The sequence below is a fragment of the Kryptolebias marmoratus genome, linkage group LG21 (genome assembly GCF_001649575.2).
Source record: "Kryptolebias marmoratus isolate JLee-2015 linkage group LG21, ASM164957v2, whole genome shotgun sequence".
In the NCBI taxonomy this organism is placed as follows: Eukaryota; Metazoa; Chordata; class Actinopteri; order Cyprinodontiformes; family Rivulidae; genus Kryptolebias; species Kryptolebias marmoratus.
The window spans coordinates 11,265,403-11,291,368 of record NC_051450.1 but is presented as its reverse complement, the minus strand read 5'-3'; the positions used below and the strand labels follow the sequence as shown (position 1 = coordinate 11,291,368).

Sequence of the window (25,966 nt, the reverse complement as noted above, 5' to 3'; positions counted from 1 at the left end):
GTTAAAATACAAAAACAAATTAAAAGGATCTGAAATATTTTCTTATAATGTTGGTCAGAGGACAAACAAGTCAGTTAATGAGGAACATTTTGATATAATCTCATTCATGAAAATTGTGCTGTATTCTTTCACTTTTATTTACCTCATCTAGGATTTCAAGGATGGCGAGGTCGTCAACCTCATCTGAGTCGTTTTGGGACTTCATGTGGCTTCCTTTTTTTGTGTGGATACGTTCATGCCTGGAAATAACAGAATAAATTATCAAATATTGTATAAAATGTAATTGAAAATCAGAATGCATTAATCGGAGTCTGTTTAAAACCTGTAATAAACTGAAAATAGCAGAAAGACAACATGTACAATAATATATTATATATCATATTATTGTCTATTAAATATTTGTATTTAAATTACTTGGACATCATTGCATTTTGTGTTTAACCATTTTTGTGCACATTTTTTAATGTATGCCAAACACACTTGCATATGAACAATAAACAATCTAAATGCAAATTCAGTCTATTTTGAGCACAGCTAAAGAACTGAGCAATGCTGTCAGATGTAGTATTTTAAAACAGGCATGTTCAATCTTTAAACAATGCAAACATAATCAAATTTTAAGCTGAATAAACATGTCCGTGTAAATTTAATTTACAGTAAGAACAGTATGCTAACCCCTCAGTTCCAGTTCTTTCTTGTCAGTGACAGTTTCTTAGGAGAGCATAAAGTTAACTAAAATAAACTAAAACATATTACCTCCAGTAAATCTCCTTATTTCTGTTGTTTTGGATCATGCTGTTCTTGAGAAAATATTTATTTATTGTATTATTTAGAACTCAATTCAAACATTGTGATTTCATCTAAAACTTATCGTCACTCAAACATACCTCTATTTTCTCTCTGATAGTGACAACAGATCATTTTAATTGCTTGGATTAATAAATTTGAAAATGTATAACAAAAGCCAGTGCCATTGTAATTATGAGCTGTTTATGTTTTAGTACACGAGGCTTCAAGCTTTACTGGTAAAACCCTGTTAATTGAGTCTGTGAATTACAATTTTCTGCATTTGATTTCCGCACATCACATCTGATTAGCTGATGGTTAATTTCCCATCATGATTAAAACTGATTTCTGTGAAAACACCATTTATCTGAGGAATAATGAGTACCTTTGGTTGGATTTTAAAGCTATTCTCCTTTTGTTATTGATGCTACCAGGTATCTCCAACAACAGAATAAAATCCTAAGACTTTATATAAACATATAGTTTAGAAATGAACATTATTTGCTTCCTTGCACGGTGAGTTGTAAACAAAGATGTTTCATGATCTGCTTGTAATCAGAGTAGGTGTGGGGGATAGCTACTACCATGCCAAAGTGTAGCTCAGTATTTGTAAAATGTTATAAGTTATATGACTAAGTGATAAGCATTTTTTTGTCAGTAAGGTTGAATAAAAATCTGTCCTGTACTTCATGAGGTATTTTGCTAACAGACCGTAATCATTGCTCATCATAGCAATATATAATATTAACGCCAGAAACGTTCAAACAATAATATAATAATATAGACTAATTCAACAACAAAAGGAAGCATCATATATCAGCCCATATAGGTGATGGTAAAAAAATCACAACTGTGCTATCACAACCAAAAGAACTGGTGACTGTATTAAAAAGCTCCTACTGTGGCCTTAGAGGCCATAAATATACTCATTACCTGTCATTACTCTCTGTACTTCTGTCTGTCTTTCCATGATGGCTTGAATGACAGAAACAGGATTAACACTGTATGATCGTACAGGTAAAACACATCCTCCGGACCACAGTACAGCCTACGACTTCTATAGCGTTCATACAGGATTGAGGTGTTGTGTACGGGAGCCTAACAGGGCTTATAAAACATCCAGGAAAGAGGGTGATTTGGATTATACTGCCAGCAAAGACTGAGCTGCAGAGCAGCATGAAAAAACAACAACTAACTGACACGAGGAGAGGTTAGATCCTTTTTCTTGGAGCTAATCTATTACACACTTTAAGGTGGAGGTGTGTGGACTTTAACGCGATACCTTGTTTTTTCAATCACTCCCATTTGCTGGTTGAGATCAATGAGCTCAATCAATTGTTTCTGCAGGATTTTCTCTCTGCCAACGGTCTGTTTGATGAACACATGCTGGAGCAGGTCTAATACATTCGGTCTCAGCTCAAAGTCCTTAATCAGACATCTGCAAGGTAGGGTGGCGGGGAGAGTAGAAGCAGAGGTACAATGAATTTATCATATTTACATTCAAACCACCGGCGCCAGTGTTTATTTTTCACAGGCAAAGTGACACTTGCAGACACACTCACTTAGAGATAAAGTCATTAAAGTCATCTGACCAAAGCTCCGGCTGGTGGAGAGTAGGCGGAGGGTTTCTGTTAAAGGAAGAAATGGAAAAGATTAATAGAAAGATAAGATGGGATTTATGCGGGCGGAGAACAAAGGCACACAGAGGAATGATGGAGTGAATTTTCACCGCTGGAACAATTTGTCACTGAGGACATCCAGGGGCGTTTTTCAGGTGGAAAAAGGCAATAACAAACGGCTGGGTGGGATTGTCACTGTGGATTTTTTTTTTTTTATGCGAAAACAGTGAAGTTTTGTTCAACAGATTTCTATAAAAGCTAAAAAAAAGTCCTTCTTAAATAGACATATCGAGTGTTTAGCTTAAAAAGGCAGTCAAATGACTCACTATAATTCCTCGCTCTGCTTTAAGTACCTTTTTACAAGACGGTTTCTGGCACACGGGGGAGAAGTCACTGCTGCCTGCTAATGCATCCGGCCTTTCACACAACAGCTCTGACAGCAATAAATTACTCTAATGAGAGGACATACATCTCCTGTTTATCACACAACACAGCAAATATAGACAGCAAATGCATCAGGCGTTTATTTGGAGCCTGTTTAGCTGATGTTGTGACTATTAAAGTGCTTTTTTTTCTATCCGCAAGACAAGCAGGACTCTGAAAAGATGACTGTGAGAGAAAGAGTCGTGCTACTTAATTATACGGCTTGTTTGTGTTTTTAACGCCTTAAAGAGGATACAAGTACGGCGGGTGCGGTTAAATTAGGATATGTTGTACAAAAGCCTTCGCTGATGAGAAATGGTCATTTTAATCTTGCCAAAGTTAACTGTGCAGTATATGGAAAGTGAATGTTTTGTTGCTTAAAAGAATACAACGCAAGCATAATTAGCACATTTAATCTTTTGCCTGCAGGCTCAAGAATTTTTCGTTAGGAATTTGACTTTGATACAAACATACAGCAGATAAATGTCATATCATTTTGTTAGTTTTAACTGAATCAATCCTAAATGATGACATCAAATCTAAACAAACTATTAAAGGCTACCTTTAGCTAACTCGTGATGACCAAACTAGCTTTTTAAACTACCTTTTGTCTTTCTTGTAAAGCAACAGAAGTCTCATTTGTTGTAATGTAGCTGGAATTGAGGCCTCTACCATCTTGCCGTCTCTCCTCAGTGTTTCTATCTAAATAAAACCAGACAGGGAGGGGTGGCATCAATGCCCTCAGCATTTCTTTTTCTCAGACTGCCAGCAGAATGAACCCTCTTGTTGTGAGAGACGAGGGAAGTAAGGAGTGCGAACAGAGAGCCTGGAGCTCTGGCTGCAGCAGTCACACAGATTCAGAGAGATCTGTGTGATGGCTCCGGTGGAGCACGACCCCCACGGCAAACACTCAGGACAGCTCTGACACAGCAGCAGCAGTGTGTGTGTGTGTGTGTGTGTGTGCACATCAGGACAAAGTGCTGTGCTGTTAGGATGACAGTGACTATGAGTGGGACTGCAATCAAGAGACAAAAAAAACAATTAGTTATCACCTTCAGTCAACAATAATGATAATAATAATAAGAAAAAACAGATGAGAAAAGGTGTGGCTGTGCACTCAGTCTCCCCCCCACCCCCCACCAGGAGGATGTGATCAGTGCCTGGGAGGCTTCGGGAGATGGATAAGCTCCTGCACACAGGAAAAACAAGCTATTTAAAATGAGAACACTATATGTCGTCCGGTGACATTGTACAGAAATACGGAGATGGACTTTCCTGGATTATAGGCCAAACACTACACATCACCGTGTCTTTATAGTCCACTCTGTCAGTCACCTAATAAAAACACACTTGTGTGTGTGATGGGCTGTATCAGAGCACTGAAAGTGAAAAGGAAGATCTTGCTTGTTTGCTTCACTATATGATGGCCCCAACATTAAAATGTGTGTCTTCTGTGAAACAAATGTCAACAAGAACTTAATTGATTTAACACTAAATGTCAATAGAGTCTTTGGTTTAACAGCTCTATATTAATTATTGAATTAATTACAAGTAACAGTCAGTGAACCTGCACCAATTTAGCTGTGAAATTGTATATTTTTTTCTGCAAATTATCAACTTCTTATGTTCAAGTAAGAACCAGCTATAAATATTATTTGATTGCTGAGTACGTCAGGTGGTTGATTGGGAAAGGACGTCAGTGTTCGTGTTAATGGATTTTATTTTGTTGTATCTTGGTTTTAGATGTTCGGTTAGCTTGTTGAACTTCTTTCCATGACTTTCTATTTAGTGGTTCTGTGTCTGATTCTGTTAAGATCATTTTGGTTTAGTAACTTTTGTTTCTTGGATTTCTTTAGTCTGTTCCCAGGCAGTTTCTGAAACATGTACATGAGTTTATGGTAGAGGCAGTTTTCCCTCTTCTACCTCTTTGAAGAAAGAAGCAAAGGGGTCCTCGTCCTGCTGCCACATTGCTGCCTCTTCATGACCCTGTCATTTCATAGTTCTCCCTTAAAGCTCTTGAGACTATGCTAAGAGGCAGGTTAAACCTACTTAAAAAAAAGATCATACACGTGTGCCATCTTGGAGGAGCAAGACTGCCCAACTTTGCAACACGTATGGGCTGCAGGTACTGCCTCATGGTACCCAAAGTGACATATCCAATATCTATTTATTTTCTGTACCTGCTTTTACACCCGCAGGGTTGCCAGGATTACTTGGACCTTTCAGCCGTCATCAGACCCAGTTCTAACTAAACCACACAGCTGACCTACAACACCAATGGCTGAATGCAAACCCAGTGCAAAATCTGGGTTCTGGACAAGATCTGAACAAGAAGAATAACCAGCAACCTGCAAAACAATTATCTTAACAGGGATTGTTTTAGCTGTCAGACTTTTATCAAGTCCATTTTTACCAAAACAGATTAAACCAATTCACAGTTGCTCAGCTTCCTAACTGAACAGAACGATATTTCAGTCGTGTTATACTGTATTGATTGTGTATTTTTATTTTTTTAGCACTCTTCGAATCAATATTAAAACAAGCTAAAAGCTGATGTGCATGAGTTAGCCAAGAAAGTCATTTTGATTTCTTTGTCTTCTGCTGGAATAAAAAAAGTAGAACAATCTGGACAATAGCAGACTCAGTTTGCACGTTGCTGTTGCTGCATGAGGCCATAGGAGAGATAAAGAGGAAACGCACACAGGAGAAAGAATAGACGTGAAAATCCTTTGTATTTTTCTGAAAAACCTATCTTGAATCTTTTACATAGAAATCAGTTCACTGAAAAGTAGAAAGATAGGGAAAAACCTTCACAAAGTCCTTTTTAAGGAGTCTAGTAATAACCTTCCAGAGTGCACACAATATTTATCTTTTTCTAGTTGATTTTCTATTTTCAAGCCTATAAAGTTTATTTAAATTGACTATAAGCTTGAGGCTAATTGGTTAGCAGAGTCATCTCTCGAGTGGGCGATCAACATCAAAAACAGATGATATTTATGAGTAATTCTTGCAAAGGGGGGATGATAGAATTTTACCTGGGTATTTTAAAAAGGGCTCTCATTGGATGGAGGTCAGAAAGAGGTGGGTCTCCATCTCCTAGCTCGATGGCAGTGATGCCCAGGGACCAGACATCACAGCGGGCGTCGTAGGTCGAGTCCAGCTGCTGCTCACATGCAATGACCTGCAAAGAGGAGTTCGCTAAATGGAAACAGAAGCTCTACATTCGAATAACACATAGCTCTGAACATTCAGAGCATAATCTGACTACTTTATCATCAAGTGAGTTCTTTAAATGTTGTTAAACCTCAAACATGTCTTCTTTTTTAAAAGAACAATATCATTAGAACAGAAAATTGACGCTAGCAGCTCAGCCAAAACCAAATACTTAATATCATAGCGTGTGAGCAATACACCCCACACGCTCAGAGTCAGTCTATCATAGTTATCCTGAGGGCAACATGGTACCCAATCTAAAATATGAATCATCTGAGTGTGAGGCATGTGTTCACACAACCAAACGTACGCTAACACACATACACACACACACACCAGCTTGCCATTATTGTAAAATGTCGGACATCAATACAGTTTGTGTTCGCTGTTCTCAAGGGGCAATTATTTGAACACACAGGAAAGATGAGCAGAGAAATCACAGACAAAATGCACAAGAACGGATGCATTTCAGCAGAAACATGTACGCTCACGTTTCGTTCTAAGAACTGTAAAAACAACAACAAAGTCGGCACTGAATCCAGTTTCAGGGAGACTGATTTGGATAAAAACAAACTTATTTAATATATATATATATATATATATATATATCGAAAGGTTTACCCTAAATGGAAAGACAAGCTTATTTAAAATAGGCTGACTGCAACTTAATGCACACATTTCATCGATAAAGCTAATAAGAAATATGCAACTCACCTGAAAACTAAAGATTCCCCAACCAAATCTTCTCTGAACTAAGTCACATTGTCTGTGTCAGTAAAGTACTGTTTAATATCCACAAATTCCAGGAAGGAAAAAATATAAACCCCAAAACAAACAAATCAGAAGTTTTCTTTTCCTGATTCGAGCGCTGATCCCTGTTTATAAATTGCTCTCCTGATACTGACAGACCTTTCAGCTAAAGCCTGAAGCAACTCTCTTTCCCAGACCTTTGTTACTTAACTATGCAAATGAGATTAATGCTAAATTTGCAAAGCATGCAAACCAGATGTAAAAAAAAATATTTGTTTTGTTTTGTGATTTTCAGAAGACTGTGATGGCGCGTCCAGGTTATACTGTGACTATTGTACAATAACTGTAGAAAAAGATAAGTGTTCCCTGTGATCCTGCACAGAAAAGTGGGTAAAGAAAGTGGATGAGAGAAATGGAGGGAAGGTTTGAGTGCAGTGATTACAGAGTGTAGCTGCTATACATGAAAATATATTTTTACTCAACAGAGGCTTTAAACGGAGGAATGGTTCATATATTTTGATGTGGGGTTAGGTGGAATAGTTATCATTGGTCAGTATGTTTCCTGGAGTAGACAGCAGTCAGAGTGATCTCAGTTTGAAGAATATGGGGCAAATTCTCATTAAAGCATCAAGCTAACAGCTAGTCTGACTGGGAGCCAGTCCTAAAGTGGATTTCAGCCATTTAAGTCCCCGTTTGTTATAAATAAGGTTTTATTTTTCTGTTTAAAAAGTCCATACAACAGTGGGAATTCTCACAAAAATGCTTAAATACCAATCTGAAAATGTTTGTTTTGCCAAATGTCCAGGTTATTGTGAACAGAGCCTAAAACAAGTCAAACCTCAAAAAAATATAACTTTAATGTGAAACTTAAAAAAGGTCGCATTGTCTGTAAAATGTTAGCACAAAAAATTCAAAAGCATTGTATAGAAATCCCTAAACTTGAATTTATGTTAGGTTAAAAGGTAAAAACAAATTACATTTCTTATATATGAAAATGCTTTTAAACAGAAAATATGAACCCTGAAAAAATTAAAATACTTCCTTTTTTGTACATCTAAAGCAAATAGTACTAACATAATCAATATTGAGAAAACAAAATGGGATGAGTCAAAGCATGAAATGTCCTCAAAGGACTTACTATAAAACAGAACAAATTTTCATGACAATGAAATCCCATAAAATGGTCATTTCGTAATGTATCCATTTCGATTTAAAGGGTATATCTATATATATTTATATAGTGTAGGTGCACTGAGCTGTGATCAGACAGGAGATGAATGATGGAGGCTGCCCGTCCCATTCCTCCCTGCCTCCCTACGTGTTTGACGGTGTTACCTCTTTGATGATTATGGACTGAACTGCCCACTGGGATCTGCTCCTGGCTAATGTAGTGGAAAAAGAGGGGGATGAGAGCTCATTTATGAGCCGTTATTTTGGTGTACCTCTGGAGCCATCCAGAAGGGAGTTCCCACAGAGGTGTTCCTCCTCAGACGGGTATTTGTCAGCTGGGCCGAAACACCTGCAGGGAGGAGAATACACACTTCAGTCTTTTGGAGCCTCACTCTTAAGGCTCAGCGGAGTCAATTCACTGCATCTCAACAACATCGCTGATGTGTTTTTATTTTTATACAAGGATCAGAGTTGCAGGTAAGGGTGATGATCTGTGAAAAGTGAAACAGTGAAGAGGAAAAACAGCAGGACGCTGATACAAGCCCAAATGGATTTCAGAACTTCCTTGTAGCCCACTGATAGACTTGTCATTGTACTGACAAGAATAAATATATACTGTACATGCAGACAGAAACATCAATCTGCTGGTTTTTCCCTCTCAAAAGGATAGATTACTTTGAATTACAAATTATTTTGTGACTGCAAGTAACTTTGTTGGACATTTCAAGAACAACATTTGAATATAATTCAAATGTAAACAGGCTTTAGCAGCTGGAGACACTTCCCCGTCTTTCAGAGATTTATAAGTTCAGGCTATAAACCGGGGTTGCATTGGAGTGAAATAAATTCTGGAGAGAGATAAAGCTGACATGTGTGTAGTGAAAAGCCTGACATATAGAACATGCTGACCCACAATTGTGACTTTGGTCCAATCCAGACAAATCAGTGTTAGCATCACACACTCCCAGAGCTGGCTCCTGCTGAGGCAGCCAGCCAGTAGGGGAGCTGCACCCAGAGCAAAAGCTTCCAGACAAAAGCAGACACTGACAAACTAAAGATAAGGAAGCATTTGGAAATTTCCTCTGATGGCAAAAACAGATACTCATGGCTGCCAGATTTAGCTCCTCTAAGTCTGAGACCATAGATTTTAACCAGAAAAAGGTTGAATGCTCCCTTTAGGTTGGGGGTGAAGAGGAATTCATGAATCTGGGAGTCTTGTTGTATATAGATTTGGGCTTCGTCTACAGTAATGAGGGCGTTGGTCCGGGCTGTCATGGTCAAAAAGAAGATGAGCTGAAAGCTAAGCAAAGTAAAGCTCTCAATTTCCTGGTCTGTCCACGTTCCAGACCTCACCTATGCTCATGAGGTGTGGATCATGATTGAAAGAATAACACACAAAGTTACTTTACAAAGAAGGAAATAGCACAGACGATATAATATTCTGTGCAAGAAGTACTTTTATTTTCATACTATACAAAAATGTAGCTGGTATTTTCCTTCTTATTATATTTTACCAACGTCACACACGCCCCTTTGACAGTTTGTTGGTTGTCAGATAAAACAACTACAAGGAAAAAAACGTGATGTCTGAGAAGATGTTCTAATACATTTTCCCAGATGATGAAATGTATAAATGAGATTAAACCATGAATCATGTGCAGAAATGTGTGCAATCCTAATCCTGAAACAAGGACAAAATAAAATCATAAATATGTTTCCAGCCGCTTCGGCATCTACATAATCTAAAAACCCATTCTGCGCACCTTTTGAATTACTATAGGAGCAGAATAGTGATAAACCTCAGCGCTGTTTGTGTCTAGGGTGGAATAAAATACCAGAGAAAAATGGCTCTGTGGCAAATATCAAAGAGGATTATATCATGTGCAGGAGGGGATATATGAGTAAGCTTGACATGTACAAGGACAGTCTTATTTTGTCATCAAATCAAAACACTACTAGACAAACCTCATCCAACATTAGTGGGGACAAACCTTTCCTTTTACAGGAGTATATGCAAACAAAACACAAAATTTTGTTAATAATCTGAAAATGAAACATGCGATTATTGTGATACATATGTGAGGTGTACAGTATCTGTGGGTGAAAATATAAAACCACAAAGAGTCTTTATTAAAGCTCCTGCAGCCCTGTATTTTCTCACAACATTAGCCAGGAGTGAAGCCTGGTGGGGCACACTTAATAATCATCACCGAGATAACGTTGTCAATTAGAATATTCATGAGAGATCGAATGAACGGCTCTCCTCACTCCTCCTCTGCTCTTTTTGGTCCATCTCTTTGCTGTTTTTGTGTGTGTCTCCATTGGCAATGAGTCACAGCAGGGGCTTTATCTCTTCGGCTGCTTAGTGTAGCATGCCCCCCCNCCCCCCATGAAAAACCATTAATCCCAGCACGACGCAAGTAGCGCGGAGGATGCTCGAGTCGGTTGCTTCTGATCGCAGTTTTCATCATTTTGCAAGTTGCTACACATCAGGCTTATTTTCCACAGTGCTCCTCCTTTTCTTTATCGTGTGACGTCAAAGACCTGATACGAACTGTAGCTGTCAGCAAACCAGCAGTAACAATAGACGCGGCTTTTGTAGGAAACATTCAGACCGCTGTGGGTTTCTTGTTAAAATGTCTTCAGTGGCAGATTGTAACATTCATTCAGTGTGCATGCTTTGTTTCAATTGAAAGAGGAGGCATTTACTCAGAGTCATGGAAAGGGGAGAAAATCAGATTATTGCATTTAAATGTTCATTACACACATGCATTTTTTTAAAGTTACATGCAGCCCAAATACAGAGTGGACACATAGTTCAGTTGTTCTAATTTCAAGGAAATTTTGTATTTTTACCCTCCTGAAGTCCTCATAACTGAAGAGAGGAAGATTAGCCCTTGTAACTTTGGGTCAATTTATCCAAAAGGCCACCCGAGGGTTAAAGTGACATTATATGGGATAATTATTAGCAATTATTTGTCGTACCTGCAGCAGAAGTCACTCAAAGCATAATCGTTTTGGACTATCAGGCAGAAATTGGCTTGGGGAAGCCAAGCTAATGGCTTGTCAGAGCTGTCACTTTTGTATTACATGCTTATTGACATGAAGATATTTGGTTATCAATGTTTTTTATTTTTGTTTGTTTGGGGTTTTTTTACAAATTATAATTAATATAAAACTCATGTTCCAAAACAAAACATGTCTAATAAATACTGTGATATCAGTTTCTATAAACTCCATTTTTCTGTCATCATCTCAACTGACAACATTGCAATGACGATCATTTCTTTAATGTACTGTGAAGCCTTATTGTGCACAAAACTCAAGTTTGCCCTTCATCACGAAGGCCACAGCTGATGATAATGTTCATGGAATAATTTGACTGTAGATGAAGAGTAACAGGGCAACCAAATTTAATGCAGTTTGGTTCGGTTCATTACTACAAGAATAATTTACAACTAATGTCGTCTGAGGGCACAAAGGTCTGCAGGTTGAATTCTAGGCAGAATAGTAGTTAAAATGGGACAGTAGTTTACTCTCATAGACAATAAACAGTTTTTAAAGCAAATCTACGATGGTTCAGAAGGGCAAACCCACATCAACAAATCACTAAACATAATAACAAATTAAAAAACACAATTACATTAACCTACTGGAAGAGGTAGGTACCAGTAGGAAACATAAGACATCACTGATTGGACGCCGCCGCCGTTTGGCTTTTAAACCAAAGGTTATTCTGCCTGTAGCGCATTTTTGAAAATATGAATGTAACTGGTGAATCAAACATACATACGAAGTCATACTGGACATGCTTTCAGGTTTCATGCTCTCAGGTTCAGTACGTATATGGTTGGTCGGAAGTGACACTAGTCTAGAATAGATTTATAACAGATTATAACAGAGTTTTTCTGTTTGTTGGATCTTTCATTCTCTACCAATGAATTTGGGATCAACAATTAAATCCTATTTTGCTCATAAACATCTCAAATTCTTCAAACTTTGTACAATAAATGGTGACAATGTATTATAAAACTGAAAGGAGGAAAAAGTGGCACTGAAAGTGAAAGGTGGACATGCTGCATGTTAGTGATTCCATTAAGCCCCCCCCCCCATCTCCTCCTCTTCATATAAGAGCTGCACTCTGTGCTTCGTGGTTAAGAAAAGGCTTTTAAGAGAAGCCCACAATTAGCAGGCAAAATGCAAACCTACACATAGGCTGAGTGGGGATTTTATTTGTAATGAAAACAGGCAGCTGTTTTTTTCAGTGCCTGAAGAAAACAGGGGTGAGTCATCTCCTGTAAATAGTCAGAATCACTTTGCCTATCATGAGCCCTCGGTCCAGGAGCGGTAGTGTGCTGCTCAGAGCGCCTCATTTGGTTAAGAAAACTAAAAAAGCAAATGAGTGGAAGCAGGGGAAGAATAGCAGCCACGACCCTTTGCTGTCTCAGGCAAGATGGGGTGTAATGAAAAGAATAATTATCTGCTACGTTTTTGAGTTGTGTCATTTTGTTTCAGCCTCTGAATGAAACTAATTGGGGGCAGAATTCGCTTGGCAGGCAGCTCAAGGTAATGGATTTGACCCTCTTGTGTTAAATGGAGCCATAACATGGTTTTTGTTGATTAGAGAGGAATGGCGCCAAGAAAAGTAGTGGCGTCATAGAAGCTCTTTCCAAAAAGGGGCACGTCACATACCAAAGTCCACGAGTTTGATCCCTCCTTGTGTCGTCAATAGGATGTTATTGCCTTTAACATCCCGGTGGATGGTCTTGTTGATGTGCAGGTGCTGCAGGCCCTGTGAAAAGAAGAGGTTAACAGACATTTTTTGTCAAGCACCTGCCTGTATAATTACACTATTTAAGCTGTTTTCATTGACCCAGTTCATTCCCCACCACCGTCTCCCTCATGCAGGCTGAAACCACCAGGCTTACCATGAGAGCTTCATGCAAAATATAGGCGATAATGGCTTCATCCATTCTGTCTCCTCTCTTCAGCATGCCTTTGGCCAGATCTGTCACAGAGCCACCGTTGCAGAGCTGCAACAGAAAAATTCACAAAGACGATAAAGCAGCTGGCAAAAATTTAGCACGAGCTCAGTTTATAAAATGTATCCAATTCAGGGTATAATATATATGCAGACTGTTCATACAGAGAACCAGCAGAGGATGAAATCAGAAGATTTCACAGTCAGAAAAAGGAAGCTGAAAATAATTCTGTCAGTCATTAAAGGTTTATCTTTCTTAGCCAGCTTAGTGGGAAAGAATGTGCATTTTTCTTTGCAAGGTTTAAACTAAGCCTTCATGACTAACACACAAGTTGTCCTCAAACACAGAGTGTAAAATCTAAGGTTTTTGGACAATAGCAGAATTTATAGTAGAAATTACAAACTATTTGCAGCATATTTTTACTGCAACAGAATGTACCAAACAGGCTGCAACACCTTCTACTTTTCAGAGTGAGAAACATCTTGTTTTTCTGTGTTTTGTAGCTGTTTTCTTGCGGTCTACGGCGTCACAATATAGACTCCACTGTCAATATATATCTCTCTGGGAAAATTACAGAAAATTACCCTGTAGGTTGCCTTGGCAACAATAATAACCCCTAATTTGGGCCTGTCTTCAGGAGATGCCAGGGGTATTAGAAAAATGGAAACCTCTAAAATGTGAACGAAAACTGTTGGTTTTATGTTTAAATGCTATTTGTACACACAAACCTTTAAAACAGATCCTATTTGTAAAGAAAACGTTTCAGGTTTAATGTATTTTTTTTACTTCTAAGTGCACACAAAAAATCATTTGTGTCCATTGTGTTTCCACTGGGACAACTTATGGAATGGCACCATCCATCCATCCATCCATCCATCCATACATACATACATACATACATACATACATACATACATACATGCATACATACATACACTTTATCAGGTTGTAAGAGCAGCAGCCGGAGAAATTCAAAAATTACCCTTGAAAAAACCTCTTGAAGGTACCCAGATCAGATCCTAAATCAATTGTCAACTTCTCATGTAAAATAGGAAACTCTGAGATGACTGATCTCCTCCAGTCTTTGGTACAACAGGCTGATGGCTCAACTTCCTATGTACTACCTCAGGAAGGTGAATTTGTTGATTTACTAATCCATGTTCAACCCTTATCTATGACTGCGAGCTACTGGTAGTGGCCCGAAGAAAGGAACTGAAAAACAAGAATTCATAATAGGATTCCTTGGTCACCCTTTGTACCAGTCTTTGGTTTCATACTTTGTTCTGCAGAGATGGCAACTGAGCAGAATATGAAACCGCATTTTTATCATCAAATGGGCCTTGGGTAACATCTGTACTTTGTGTATAAAATTTGTGTATAAAATTTGTCATTTGAAAGAGTTTATTTTATTTTATTTTACCAACCTAATTTAATCCCTGCTTCCTCTTTTTTTGTGTGAATTTGGGCAAGTTTTGCATTATAGCACAGAACTAATTTTGGGTAGTACATTTTGTATTTGATTACACTTGCTATATTTCATGCAAAATTGTTGTCTCACATTCTTAGCTGAGTAAAACATAAAAACATCAAGATATTGGAGTGGGGTTTGAGAGACAGCGGCATCTCAAGAGATGAGTATTTTGCCGTTGATAGTTTGTCCCTTGTAGGGTCTCCCAAGGTCAATTGTTCCAGGGTACGAAGCCAGAAAGTCAGTGACTCATCATGGACAAATCAGAAAGCCTGGATAATTTCTGCAGATTTGGTATCTTTGGCCTTCATCCTGAAGCCAGGTGAGGTGCTCGTTGCAAGTGCCTGAATGTCAGACCTTTTACCGGTCCAGCCAGCTACAGGCCATATGAACTGCATGTGGTCCCTGAAGGAGACACCATAAGGGTATTATGCATAGTAGACTGAATAGTAGTCTAAGGTTGAGCCCTTGAAAGTCTGAACTTCGGCTGCTGGAACTCACCATAGGAACACTAATTTCTTCCTCGGTAAAATGAAAGGCTAATTAGTCTATAATTATACAGGGTGTGTGGTTGCTCAGGATATAAATTAGTTCCCTGCGGCAACTGTACAAAGACTGTGCAGCACTTACCAGAAAATGTCATTAATGAATAACTTCCATATAGCACAGAGCCAATACAACGCCAACATATTTCAATGCACATTCAAAATGACTGAAATTGCACACAAAGGCAAATCATGGGGCTTACAATTCAATATTTATCTGCGTGATGGTTAGGAAAGGACATGTTTATCTTCAATATGAGAAGTGATTCAGATGTCTTCTATATTTACTCTAAAAATAGCTTCTTTACAGTCTCATTAAACGTGATGAAACGTAGGTTACCGTCACATAATCACAACATTTGCAGATTTATGACAACATTTCTGAACAGGAAGTCATTTTACCACACCAGTACAATTCAACCCACAGTGCTTCGAAAGAAAGTCAAGCTTCTACCAGTAAAACCTATAGTAAACACATTTATATTTTAAGACTGTGACTGCTAATAAAAGTTACAAAAATTTTAAAATGTACCTAAAACAAAGTTTTTTTTGGATCAACTTAACATGCTTCATTTGCCATAAAACAACTGATAAAAATACACAAGATCAACAGATTAAATAAAAAGCAACAAATCAACATATTAATGTTTTAATGAGAAGGCAATACTAAAAAGATTTAACAGTTCTTAGAGAAACACCCTTTAATTATGATTTGACCGTGCTTACCCCCGAACAAAATAACGAAAAAGCCAAATAGAACAAAACAGTTTGTGGTCTTGAATTTGATTTAATTTGCATCCATGGTTGTAAAAGTGTCTCACTTTGAAACGGTTTTGTCTCTTTCCTCTTATGTCTTCTCATAAAAGACAAAACTTTTTTTTTCCCATTTGATCTTTTGTCACTTCTGACATCATAATTATTTAAATTTCCTTGCAGAAACGTTCACAGCGAGTTCAAACAGAAACTGCGACCCCTGAAACAATCCAGACGACCTGTTCAGTAAAACTTCAACACTGCTTTTGGCCTTGACTGACTGCTGGCAGAAGTTCTTTATGCTGTGCTTAATGTCTATTTTCTATCCGTCTATCAATCCAGCTGTCTATCAGCAGGCCAGAGGGGCTTTGCAGGATGGATGGTATGTATCTCAGCTGCCACATGGGGAGCTTAATCACTTCTACTTTCCTCCATCAGACATGCAGACAAACTGCAGTCAAGCATAGAATACCGCAGAGGGTTTTCAGAGGCAGTGCTCTAACAATGAGCAGAGCCCGACGTCAGTCCAAATCACTGCTGCCATATCACCTGTCATCATTAAATTAAACAGGACAGACACTCAAACCCATATTAATTAGAGTTCTGGTGTCCTGAATTCAGTGGAGCTAAACGTTAATGATCTCACAAAGCAGTGCTGGACGTAATCACCAGTTCGTAGAGATCTGTAAAAACCCAATAGTCATGACAAGCGCTTGAAAAAATCAATCATTCTCATTCGAATAGATCTTGTTTTTGTGCATGATTGAGACGTTCAATTTGTAAATATTCACAATCTGATCAATCTGGGCATAAGATTAGATATCAGGTAAATTAGTTTGTGCAGTTTTAGGCAAACATCTAAAACATCTTTTGCTGTGTTTGCACCTCCGAGGATTCTTGGTGAGAAAAAGAAATAATTTTTAACACATCTTCCAAAGTGAAAGTTTAGAAATATAGAAAAAAAACTGAAATGCAGAATTGTTCAGAAACAGAACTCGATTTTGCAAATGCCCACTAAAACTTTGTGCCATAGACACCAAAACAATAACTGAGTTTCAAAGTTTTTTTGTTTACGCCTGTTTCATTGTATCACAAGGCTGTCACCATTACACTTTGCTTGACAGCATGGGACCTTCAGGGTTTTTGTTAGAATAAGATTTCGATAAAAATATCCGTTTTCACAAACATCTGGAGTAGTGTAAATCAGGTCTAAACTAGTTTTTAAAGGTTGCACACTAAAAGTATCAAATCCTCCTGTTTTCTTAAATCGATTTTATGATAAGACTCTCTAGAGAAGTTTCTGTTTCATCATTGGTTTTTGAAAAACTTGTGTTTGAAGTTCAACGGATCGCAAGCAGAAACCAGCCAAAGTTCACCAGAGAGTTTTAAGCCTCTTAAGAAGACAAAGTCTAAACTGTGGTTGTATTATGGATTTCATAAAGGTGTGCGGGGAAAAAAGGGGTAAGCACAAATCTAACATAGCCACCTGCCACCCACTACTTCACAGACAAAGTAAATGAGGTTAACGCAATGAGCTGCTTTGTTTAACTTGTTATCAACTTGTCATGTTGGGACTATCCATATCATCTCAACTTATTAAAAAAAAAAATGGTTTTACAGCAGCAGGCTATAATTAGCCCGTCACATACTTGTTAATTTACAACAAACTCCTTCTCAAAGATCAACTCATCTTTTAACTAATGTTTGTTTTGTTGCGTTCACTGTCACTGCCTTTTTAAGCCAAAATTGTGTTTTATGTAAATTCTGTTAGTCAAGAAGTTGTTCTGTTGTTCTTCTAATGCCTGACTGTGTGTTGGCGAGGAAGTGAATCTGTGAACACTGAAAAATACTACTATGATTACTATAACTACCTATGATTCTACTATTGATAACCTGCCACCATGAAAGCTGGGCAATCTGTACAAATTGTTGCACACTTCACCAATTTTAAATTGCTGTGATTATGATAACCATGATAAATTAAAACAAATAATTCTGACATTTAATTTCCATATCATATTATGCATTTATGGTGCAGTAAATCATTGTTTAAACAATAAACTCTAATAATACCAACACCAAACAGTCGTATCTCTCCTAGTTATGAATGTTTATAGATTTTGAAATAAGAAAAATGATTTCAGATGTTCTGTAAGATCCACATTTTTCAACCTCCTTTAATGACAGTTGTCACAAAGCTGTTTGTTTCAAAGACGAAGATGAATACACTGAATATTAAGTGGCATAGTCTCCATTTTAAATGAGGTCAGGTGCTTGTTTAGTCATGTAAATGAACGCAGTCCATCAAAGACGAGCAAACGAAGTAGATAAAACAGTCATAAAGATGAAACAAACAGAACATGCAGGTGCTTTAGTCATTTTTTTCCAGTATATATGTATATATATAAATGCCGTGTTTGTGAACGAATGGAGTAAGAAAGTGTGTTCATGTTTGACATGTTGGATCATGTCCAGAGATAAACACTTCCATTGTTACTGAGGCTTTATCATTTACACTGGCTGAGGTATCTACTCTCTGGCACCGTTTATTAAAAGTCCAAGCAGGGATTAAAATTTTATGCCTCATTGATAATTGATGTCCACAGAAGCAGGAGGAACAAAAAGTTTACAGCTGAGTCAGTAGGAGACAAGCAGAAAAGAAGCAAATGTTGGATTCATTTTATAATTTAACAAAAAGGATTATCTGAACTAAAGGCTTACTTGCATATCAACCCAATCAAAACTCATAACACTGAATTCCTTTTTGTCCTGCTCATGTATTATTGATAAAGCGAAAGTCTTTCCTATATCATGTAACCAAGGGAGCACTGAGAATAGCAGCATCTTCAAGTTTCTCAGTTGTTTTTTCTCGTGTTAGGTTGAGAAATCAAGCTGCCTCATGCAAAAATGTTGAGGTTGAATTCATAGTCCTCCTCCACACCAGTATGATATTTTTGAACTGTTTTTTATGCCTAAAATGATGCAATAGAAAAGGCACTATCTGACTTTTGTAGAAGAACTTCTTCCTCTTTGTCCAAGCTCTGTTCTCTGGCTGATAAGGTATGAACAACTATTTGAAAACATCACTTAAAAATTACCAAACTGTCCCTTTAAATCCTTAATTCAGTATGTCCTCCCAAACCTAACCTATAAGGGTTTTTGCCCAAATGAACAGCAACAGAAAACTTAAGTATAACAGTTATAAAATATATTAACAATGGGTATTTAAGAACGGTCTCAAGCTCAGATTTCTTGTTTTAAAGTCAGATGACTAATTAACAACACCGGCTTATAACTTAAACATTTAGTCAGAAACTTTAGATCAGTTCCTTCTGCACAGAAGGAAAATGCTAAAGGTCCCAAATGGTGACTCAGATAAATTATTTTCTACAAAGAATTTTCTAGCAATATTATAACTGGATTTGTGACAAAAATCAACAATCAGACTGTTATCTATATTGTTAAAGATATCAGAATGAACATTGTGTCAAATCACTGTTGTCCACATGAAGCAAAAAACAGTTCTGTGTATTTCTGTTTAAATTTATACAAACTATACACTAAATGCTGAGCTTTATATGTCAGGTGATGCAGTTCAGAATGAAAAAGATGTTGTTTTTTAAAGAAGAGGTTTAAAACGCTGCTTCTTTGACCTTCACTTAAAGTTTCCTTTGATGAAACGTGGCTCTCACAGATGAAATGCACACCCAAATCAGTTTCCTTTTTCCAATTAGAGAACAAAAGTTGCTCCGTCATTGATGCCTTGGAAGTATTTTTAACCTCTCTCAGCAAGTCCTCATGCATGAAAGATTGCTCATTTCTGCCCACATCTGCAATCATAAAGGAACGCGCCGCAGAGGCGAAGCCAAAAGCTCCTGGACCTCAATAAAAGGCGAACAAAGAAGGGGATGCAATTTGTATGAATTCTGCTCATAATGAGCAGTCTGCTGTCAGTGGAAAGGCTCCTCTCAGCGCGGCAAAAGGACGGAAAATTACAGTTTCAAAAGGAGGGACAGTAACCATGGTGAATGACCACCTCTCTTCATGTTTTCTCCTCCTTTACCTCCCAACTACTCCGCGTGCACTTGGTTCGGAGGGCGCGCGCACGTACACACAATGCAGCCACTTAGTAAACTGTCAGGCAGACATCTCAGCCTCAGGATTAGCCACCAGATTTAGACTGCTGGTTGCAGATTTTTGCAAGGGAAATTTGCAGCCACAGAGTACACAGCACATACCCCATTTGCATCTATAACCAAAGAAAATGATCCCTTTCAGCTAAAGTCAACCACAATAATGGACGCTAAAGCTATAAAGCAAATACACCTCCATTTGCTAAACTCTCTTTTCCCTTAGTATTCATTTAACATCTTGACATCGAAGTGAAGTAACTGCAAGGACCTCTGCAAAGGTCACGAGGAAGGACAGAGATGAAAGGAAAGAAACACAAGATGGAGAGGTGAAAACTATCTTCTGGCTTTGCATAGCATTACTGCTGTGCTTGGATTACATAAATATAGAAGCTCTGCTCCTGCAGCGGAAAGATGAACAGTGCACATGTTGCTTTCAAGATGTCATTAGGAAATGGATAATATGTTGCAGCCAAAAGCCATAACGAGAACTAAAAATCCATTTAAACTGCAAAAAAAAAAAAAAAAAAGTAATGGAATTCAATTTCACGTTATTTCAAGGTCAAATTGGGCGAGAATGCAAATGCTGAAATAGTTTCTACGGCACAAACTGTGAGCTTTAGGAGAAGATAGGCTGTCCTGTGATTTAAATTTGTTTCTCAAATTAGATCTTCAAGGCAGACTGTCCACAATACTGTCTGCAAGTGATCAAACATGATTCCTCCCTACAATTAACATTTCTGCAAGGATTCTTTCATAACAACACCAATGAATAGCATTTATACAGCTCTTTTCTTGTCTCATTGACCTGAAACTAGTTTTTAGTGTGAGTTTTATTAGGTGCACACATCTTTGAGTGCATTGAGGATACAGCACTTCCGTATAGTTCTGTATTTTGCTTCATGAAGAAGTTGGGGTTTAAAGAGATTGATGTACTGTTTCCATGCAGACGCCACTCAGCTGTACATGCCTAGAATTATATGTTTATATTCAGATGATCAAAATTAAAATTTAACATCCAGCCTCCACTGTTTCCTTTCCACTGTGCCATCCAAATACAGGTGAAACCCTCTATTAAATTTAGTAGCGGGATAAAGTAAAACCACTTAATCAAAGACCTTATGGGTGAAAGCTATTAGAGTCTGTTCTCATGTAGTTTATCAAATATGTTCAGGTTTGTCTTGCTTTCTATCAAAGCACAAACAAAAATCACATGGTCAGGCCATCAGAACGGGAGCAAAAGCTGCTATTTGACATTGTGCTGAACCTCACAAACCGTGTCTCTCACCACAGGTTGACCTCTATTACATGTTTGTCTGGAGTTTGACATTTCAAAAGAGCTACAACAAGCAATGACTGATGAAAGCTGGAGAAACAGGGCACAGGAGGCAAGGAATTTTTTTTTTTTCCTCCACATGTGCAGAAAGCAGCAGCAGCATCAGAGGGCTCCTTGAAGTTTAATGAAAATCCAGTCCGGTGGAATTTACCCATACCTCAGCAGGTGTATGAAAATCAAGTGTTTAATGCACGACGGGCCTAAACATCAGAAATCAACAGCGACTGCGGCATTTTAGGCTTTTAATCGTATAAAGTAATCTGCTGAAACAGCTTCGGTGAATAGAGATCCCTGTTCTGCCACTCACAGCAAGGCGCCTACACAGTCTAACCCCCACCCCCCGTGATGACAACTGGCATTCAACCAAATCCCCCAGGTAGCCAGTAAATAAACACCTGGGATGCCTGCGGTGGCTAAAACTCTTACATAATCCCCGGTCAGAAAGAGGCAATGCTGCAAATACCTGTCAGGACATTCAACATAAAACTAACGCTAAGGTAAGATAATAATTGTTTCTAACTTTTCCACTACTGAAGATCTGACTGCCCCTACACACTCTGTCTGCACAAAACAACCACATCACACTAACACACTAAGCTCGTGACTTTACCTCCAGCACAAGCCACAGCTGATCCCCGCACTTCAGATCCTTCTTGTAGTACATCCCATAAAACTTGACAACATTGGAGTGGTCAGAAAGGGCTTTGAGGATGTTGTATTCTGCTTCAATCTCCTCATCAATGTCCTGCCGAGCAGAAAGCGCACACGAGTTAGAAATACACAAAACAGAGTTGTTCTGTTACACCCAGGGTCACGTTCGTTATGTCTTGACCACTTTGTTTAATCTTTCTTGTGTTGTTCTTTCTGTTTACATAGAAGTTGTTGCCTGAAAACACATTTACAGGCCAGATTCCTCAACAATCTGCTGATAAAATTCCCACAAAGTCATAACCTGAAATAAAAACGTCTCCAGTGGGGACTTTTAAATGTAATGACTCCATATAAGAAATTGTCAATTCTGTGATTAAATTGATGGCATTTACGGCCTTCAAAAGCTAATAGTCTGTGGATAATTACTTCTAGATAATAGGAAAAATTAAAAAGAGTAATGAGACTTGAAATCTTTGTTTATTCACTAAAAAGCTACTCAGTGTACAGACAATAGAAAGGAAATTTGTGTAAACAGAACAACATTTTGTCCATTTCTGATAGAAAGCAAAAACAACTTATCAAAAACTACTGAGAGGACGCTTTATAGTGGAATACAGCTAAAAAATGTGAAAGATTTCAAAAATTTTGTATTCCTCTACCATGTAGGAATGTATTTAGTTTGTTTTAGGCCATGTTTTGCTTCACACACCTCTGATTCAGAACTAAATGTGTTTTGGCTCAATGCTGAAACTCAACATGAACAAAGAAGCTCAAAATAATTAGACAGCTGAATAATATCATCAAAAGTGATTTGCAGAGATGATTCATTGATGAATGCAAGTGGAAAAAGATTTGATGCCTTTCATGGGAAAAACATAAAACAGAAAATAATCATGTTTACTTTTGCAACGGCTGATTTTTCTTTATGATTAATATAAAAATGGGTTCATAAATTCACTTTTTTCAGAGCAGTTTTAACTCCTGTACTGATCACCTTTAAGCGAGTTAGTCATTTACTCTTTAATACTCAATCATTTTACACCTCATTGTTTTTTTTTTGAAAACTTAAGAAAATTATCTATAAACCTGTAACATGATGTAAAATAAAGAAAATTGTGAATAAAAGAGACAACATGTTTATAAAAACTGAGATATATTTGGTTTTATAGTCACGGACTGAGCAGCTGAACAGATAGTAAATATAATACATTTTAAAGTTAAAAATAACAAACATAAGCAAAAATGATACATATTTGCTTCTGTATGAGCTTTCTGAGTGTTAATTGAGCAGAATTTGATATTTTTACTTTTTTTTTAAGATAAAAGCTTCTATTCTTAGCTTTTTTCTCAGCGCAGTAACGCTAGGCGATCTTTTATGAAACAAAGCAGGATAATTCTGTCACCCTATTTTCTGCAGCCACAACATTCAAAGCAACTCTAAATTATTTTCATACAGTCGAGGCCACTAACTGATTTTCATGTAAATAAATATGACGAAGGCAGGGAGTGTGTAAACAGTCTGTAACAACACTGTTTACTTTTGCTTCTATTTCTTTTGTTGTCTGAATGATCAACTTTGATCGACTAAGTAAGACTTTGTACAATAATTTCATAGGAAATGTGATTAAGATTATTTATTTTCATGAAGCACTGGAACATTATTAAATTAGAGAAATAATTTAAAACTCTTCTTGTGCTCAAAGTCTGTTGTTTCAGTGTTGCAGAAGCAAAATACACAAAGCTTGGTGTGAGTGTTGTTGGATTCTGGTTGTTTTCTTAGCATTTAGGAAGAAACAACAGAAGGTAATATAGCTGATTTTTCAGTTGTTTCAGTTGTCAAATGTTAGACGACAGACTTGATTTGTTTTATATAAAGTTTCGGATATTTGAGTGGTGATTTGTCAACTGATTTTAGTGATTTTGGTGCTCATTTATGTCGACGACTGTTTGATTTCTACGATATTATCTGTTTTTTGAATATATTAAAAAAGGGTAAATACCTGGTTTTAATTAAAGAGATGTTATGTTTAGAACCAGAAGTTAAGTACTGTATTTTCCAGACTATAAGGCTCATTTAAAAGCCTTCAATTTTTAAAAAAAAAACAACAGTGCGCCTTATAATCCGGAGAGCCTTATATATGTAGTAAATCATAATGTTTTAGTACGACTTTGGTAAACTACAAAGCCGCACTGCTTGCAGCTTTAAGGCTCTGTTATAGTCGCTTAGGGCTTCGCGCACGGCATGCAGACCTGAGTGAGTGGTGGAGGCATTTATACCTGACGCTTACATCAGTGCAGTATTCTTCTGTGAGTTTGGAGCTGTTTGATTATTTGTGATCTCTCAAAGAAGGATCATATAAATGCTGATACAGGATAACCAGCTCCACTAGAGCAGCAAAATCATAAATGGAAAGGAGGGCAGTGCACACGGTGTGCGCGAAGTTACAAAAATTGGGAGGCAACGATGCGCCTTACAGTCCAGTGCACTTTATATATGACAAAAGTTTGAAAATGGACCATTCATTGACAGTGCACCCTATAGTGCAGAAAATACAGTAGCATTACTTTTTATTCCCTTACCAAAAGTATAAACAGAACGAGAACTGACTATAACCTATGAATTGGACAGGGAAAGCTCCCAGCAGACTTTCTATCACTGTTTTCAGCTTTGACCTGCAGTTGACCCATGGTAGATTTTCTAACACAACTCACATGGATGGGATCCAGTATCTTCACTGCTGCCTTACTTCCATCTGGTTTGTGTAGAACTTTGTAGACTTTCCCGTAGGTCCCTTTGCCAATTGTCTCAATAATTTCCCAGGTGTCGGTAGGATCCGGAAAGTTGTCAAAGACGATCGATTTTCCTGATTGTGGAAACATCTTCAGGAGAGATCTCCTGCACAAAGGCAGAAAAATGGGTTGCAAATAGAAAAGAGGGAAGTTTATGGGCAGGAAGAACTGGTACAAGTTACAGATTGCTGAGCCAATACTGGTCTTAATCTGTAATTTAGTACAAATATCAGGGACAATCTCATTTGAAGACTTTGTTCCCAAAGTATAAGTGGATATTGAACCATGGTTAACACACAAGTCTTGCTTTAAAATCAAATTTTCATTTTTGAGTGTAAAACTGCTTTGTCTAGAGCTTAGTGATTTTGGTGGTTTGTATGGGAGGTAAAGTGGATGAAAGGTCCACTGAAAACAATTAAGACCACTTCTAAAGTTTACAAGAAAATCCTTCCTTAAGGCAAAATGAACTTTTGCACAACACGCTAACTGTTTTTCTGCTATGGTGGGTGTTTTAACAGTAAAACTGAACTAACAAACAATGCAAAGGTAGCAAATTTCAAGGATTTCTATGGCACATAAAGGGTATCTGTCTCTTCATTGATGACAGACTCTCAGTTTCTAAATTTGCATGTCAGAGGTTTAACATTTATTAAAAAATCTAAAATGACAAGTCAACAGTTTAAACAAGCTTTTGTTAAATGTCATATACAGAGCAGAATGGTTGCAAAAATACAAAATATGTACACATAAATGAGCTCAGAAGAGCACACCAAAACAAAATCAAAGCATGAAATAAAGCTAAAACTTTTAAACAAATACACATTTTACATATCCTTCAAGGATATTCTCATTTTGGTTTTTGTTTTGCACTCAAATACTTAGCTAATAAAATACTATTCAAGCCAAAAAGTAAAAGGTGAACAAAACTTACATTATTTTACCAATTTACCACAGGACATTTTCAAAAACCAGTTAATCCATCTCTGAGGGAAAGTTCAGTATCGAAGCAGAGGCAGGCAGGCCTAGCCTGGCCGTGAGTGGGAACCACAGAGGAGGAGCTAACACAAGCTAATCTCAATAGAAATTCCCCCGCTCGAGGGCTGCCATTGGAAACCATCCCTAAGTCGTAGAAGCCGCATTGGGATTAATAGGAATTAGCTTGTGTTGCTGCGTGAGCCTTTCCCCATATAGATGCCCATTCATATGAAAAGAAAAGCTGTTTACTCGCTCTGAGCAAGCACTGGTGCAAAAGACTTTTCCTCCTTTTATCATCAGCGTTCTGCGCAGACCTACTCTCTGGCTATTGTTGTATCAAAACTAATTATCGTCATGATGATTTAAATAATTTGT

At 37.6% G+C, this 25,966-nt stretch overlaps 1 protein-coding gene across 3 annotated transcripts in view; it reads right to left on the bottom strand.

Moving 5' to 3' along the window:
* The window catches only part of myo3a (myosin IIIA), a 52,854-nt gene extending 27,186 nt beyond the window's left edge, over nucleotides 1-25,668 (bottom strand). For 2 of the 3 annotated variants that reach the window (XM_017406827.3, XM_037973049.1), the window contains exons 1-11: nucleotides 25,548-25,668; nucleotides 24,539-24,722; nucleotides 21,786-21,920; nucleotides 12,890-12,994; nucleotides 12,654-12,753; nucleotides 8,234-8,310; nucleotides 5,864-6,009; nucleotides 2,349-2,414; nucleotides 2,069-2,224; nucleotides 1,720-1,761; nucleotides 143-239 (exon numbers count right to left, since the gene is read on the bottom strand). In XM_017406827.3, the coding sequence (XP_017262316.1) occupies nucleotides 143-239; nucleotides 1,720-1,761; nucleotides 2,069-2,224; nucleotides 2,349-2,414; nucleotides 5,864-6,009; nucleotides 8,234-8,310; nucleotides 12,654-12,753; nucleotides 12,890-12,994; nucleotides 21,786-21,920; nucleotides 24,539-24,722; nucleotides 25,548-25,549 (1,110 nt within the window). In that variant the 5' untranslated portion in view covers nucleotides 25,550-25,668. The remainder of the gene's footprint in view (nucleotides 1-142; nucleotides 240-1,719; nucleotides 1,762-2,068; nucleotides 2,225-2,348; nucleotides 2,415-5,863; nucleotides 6,010-8,233; nucleotides 8,311-12,653; nucleotides 12,754-12,889; nucleotides 12,995-21,785; nucleotides 21,921-24,538; nucleotides 24,723-25,547) is intronic. The other variant, XM_037973048.1, reaches the window with a different exon arrangement.
* Between the last annotated feature and the right edge of the window lie 298 nt (nucleotides 25,669-25,966).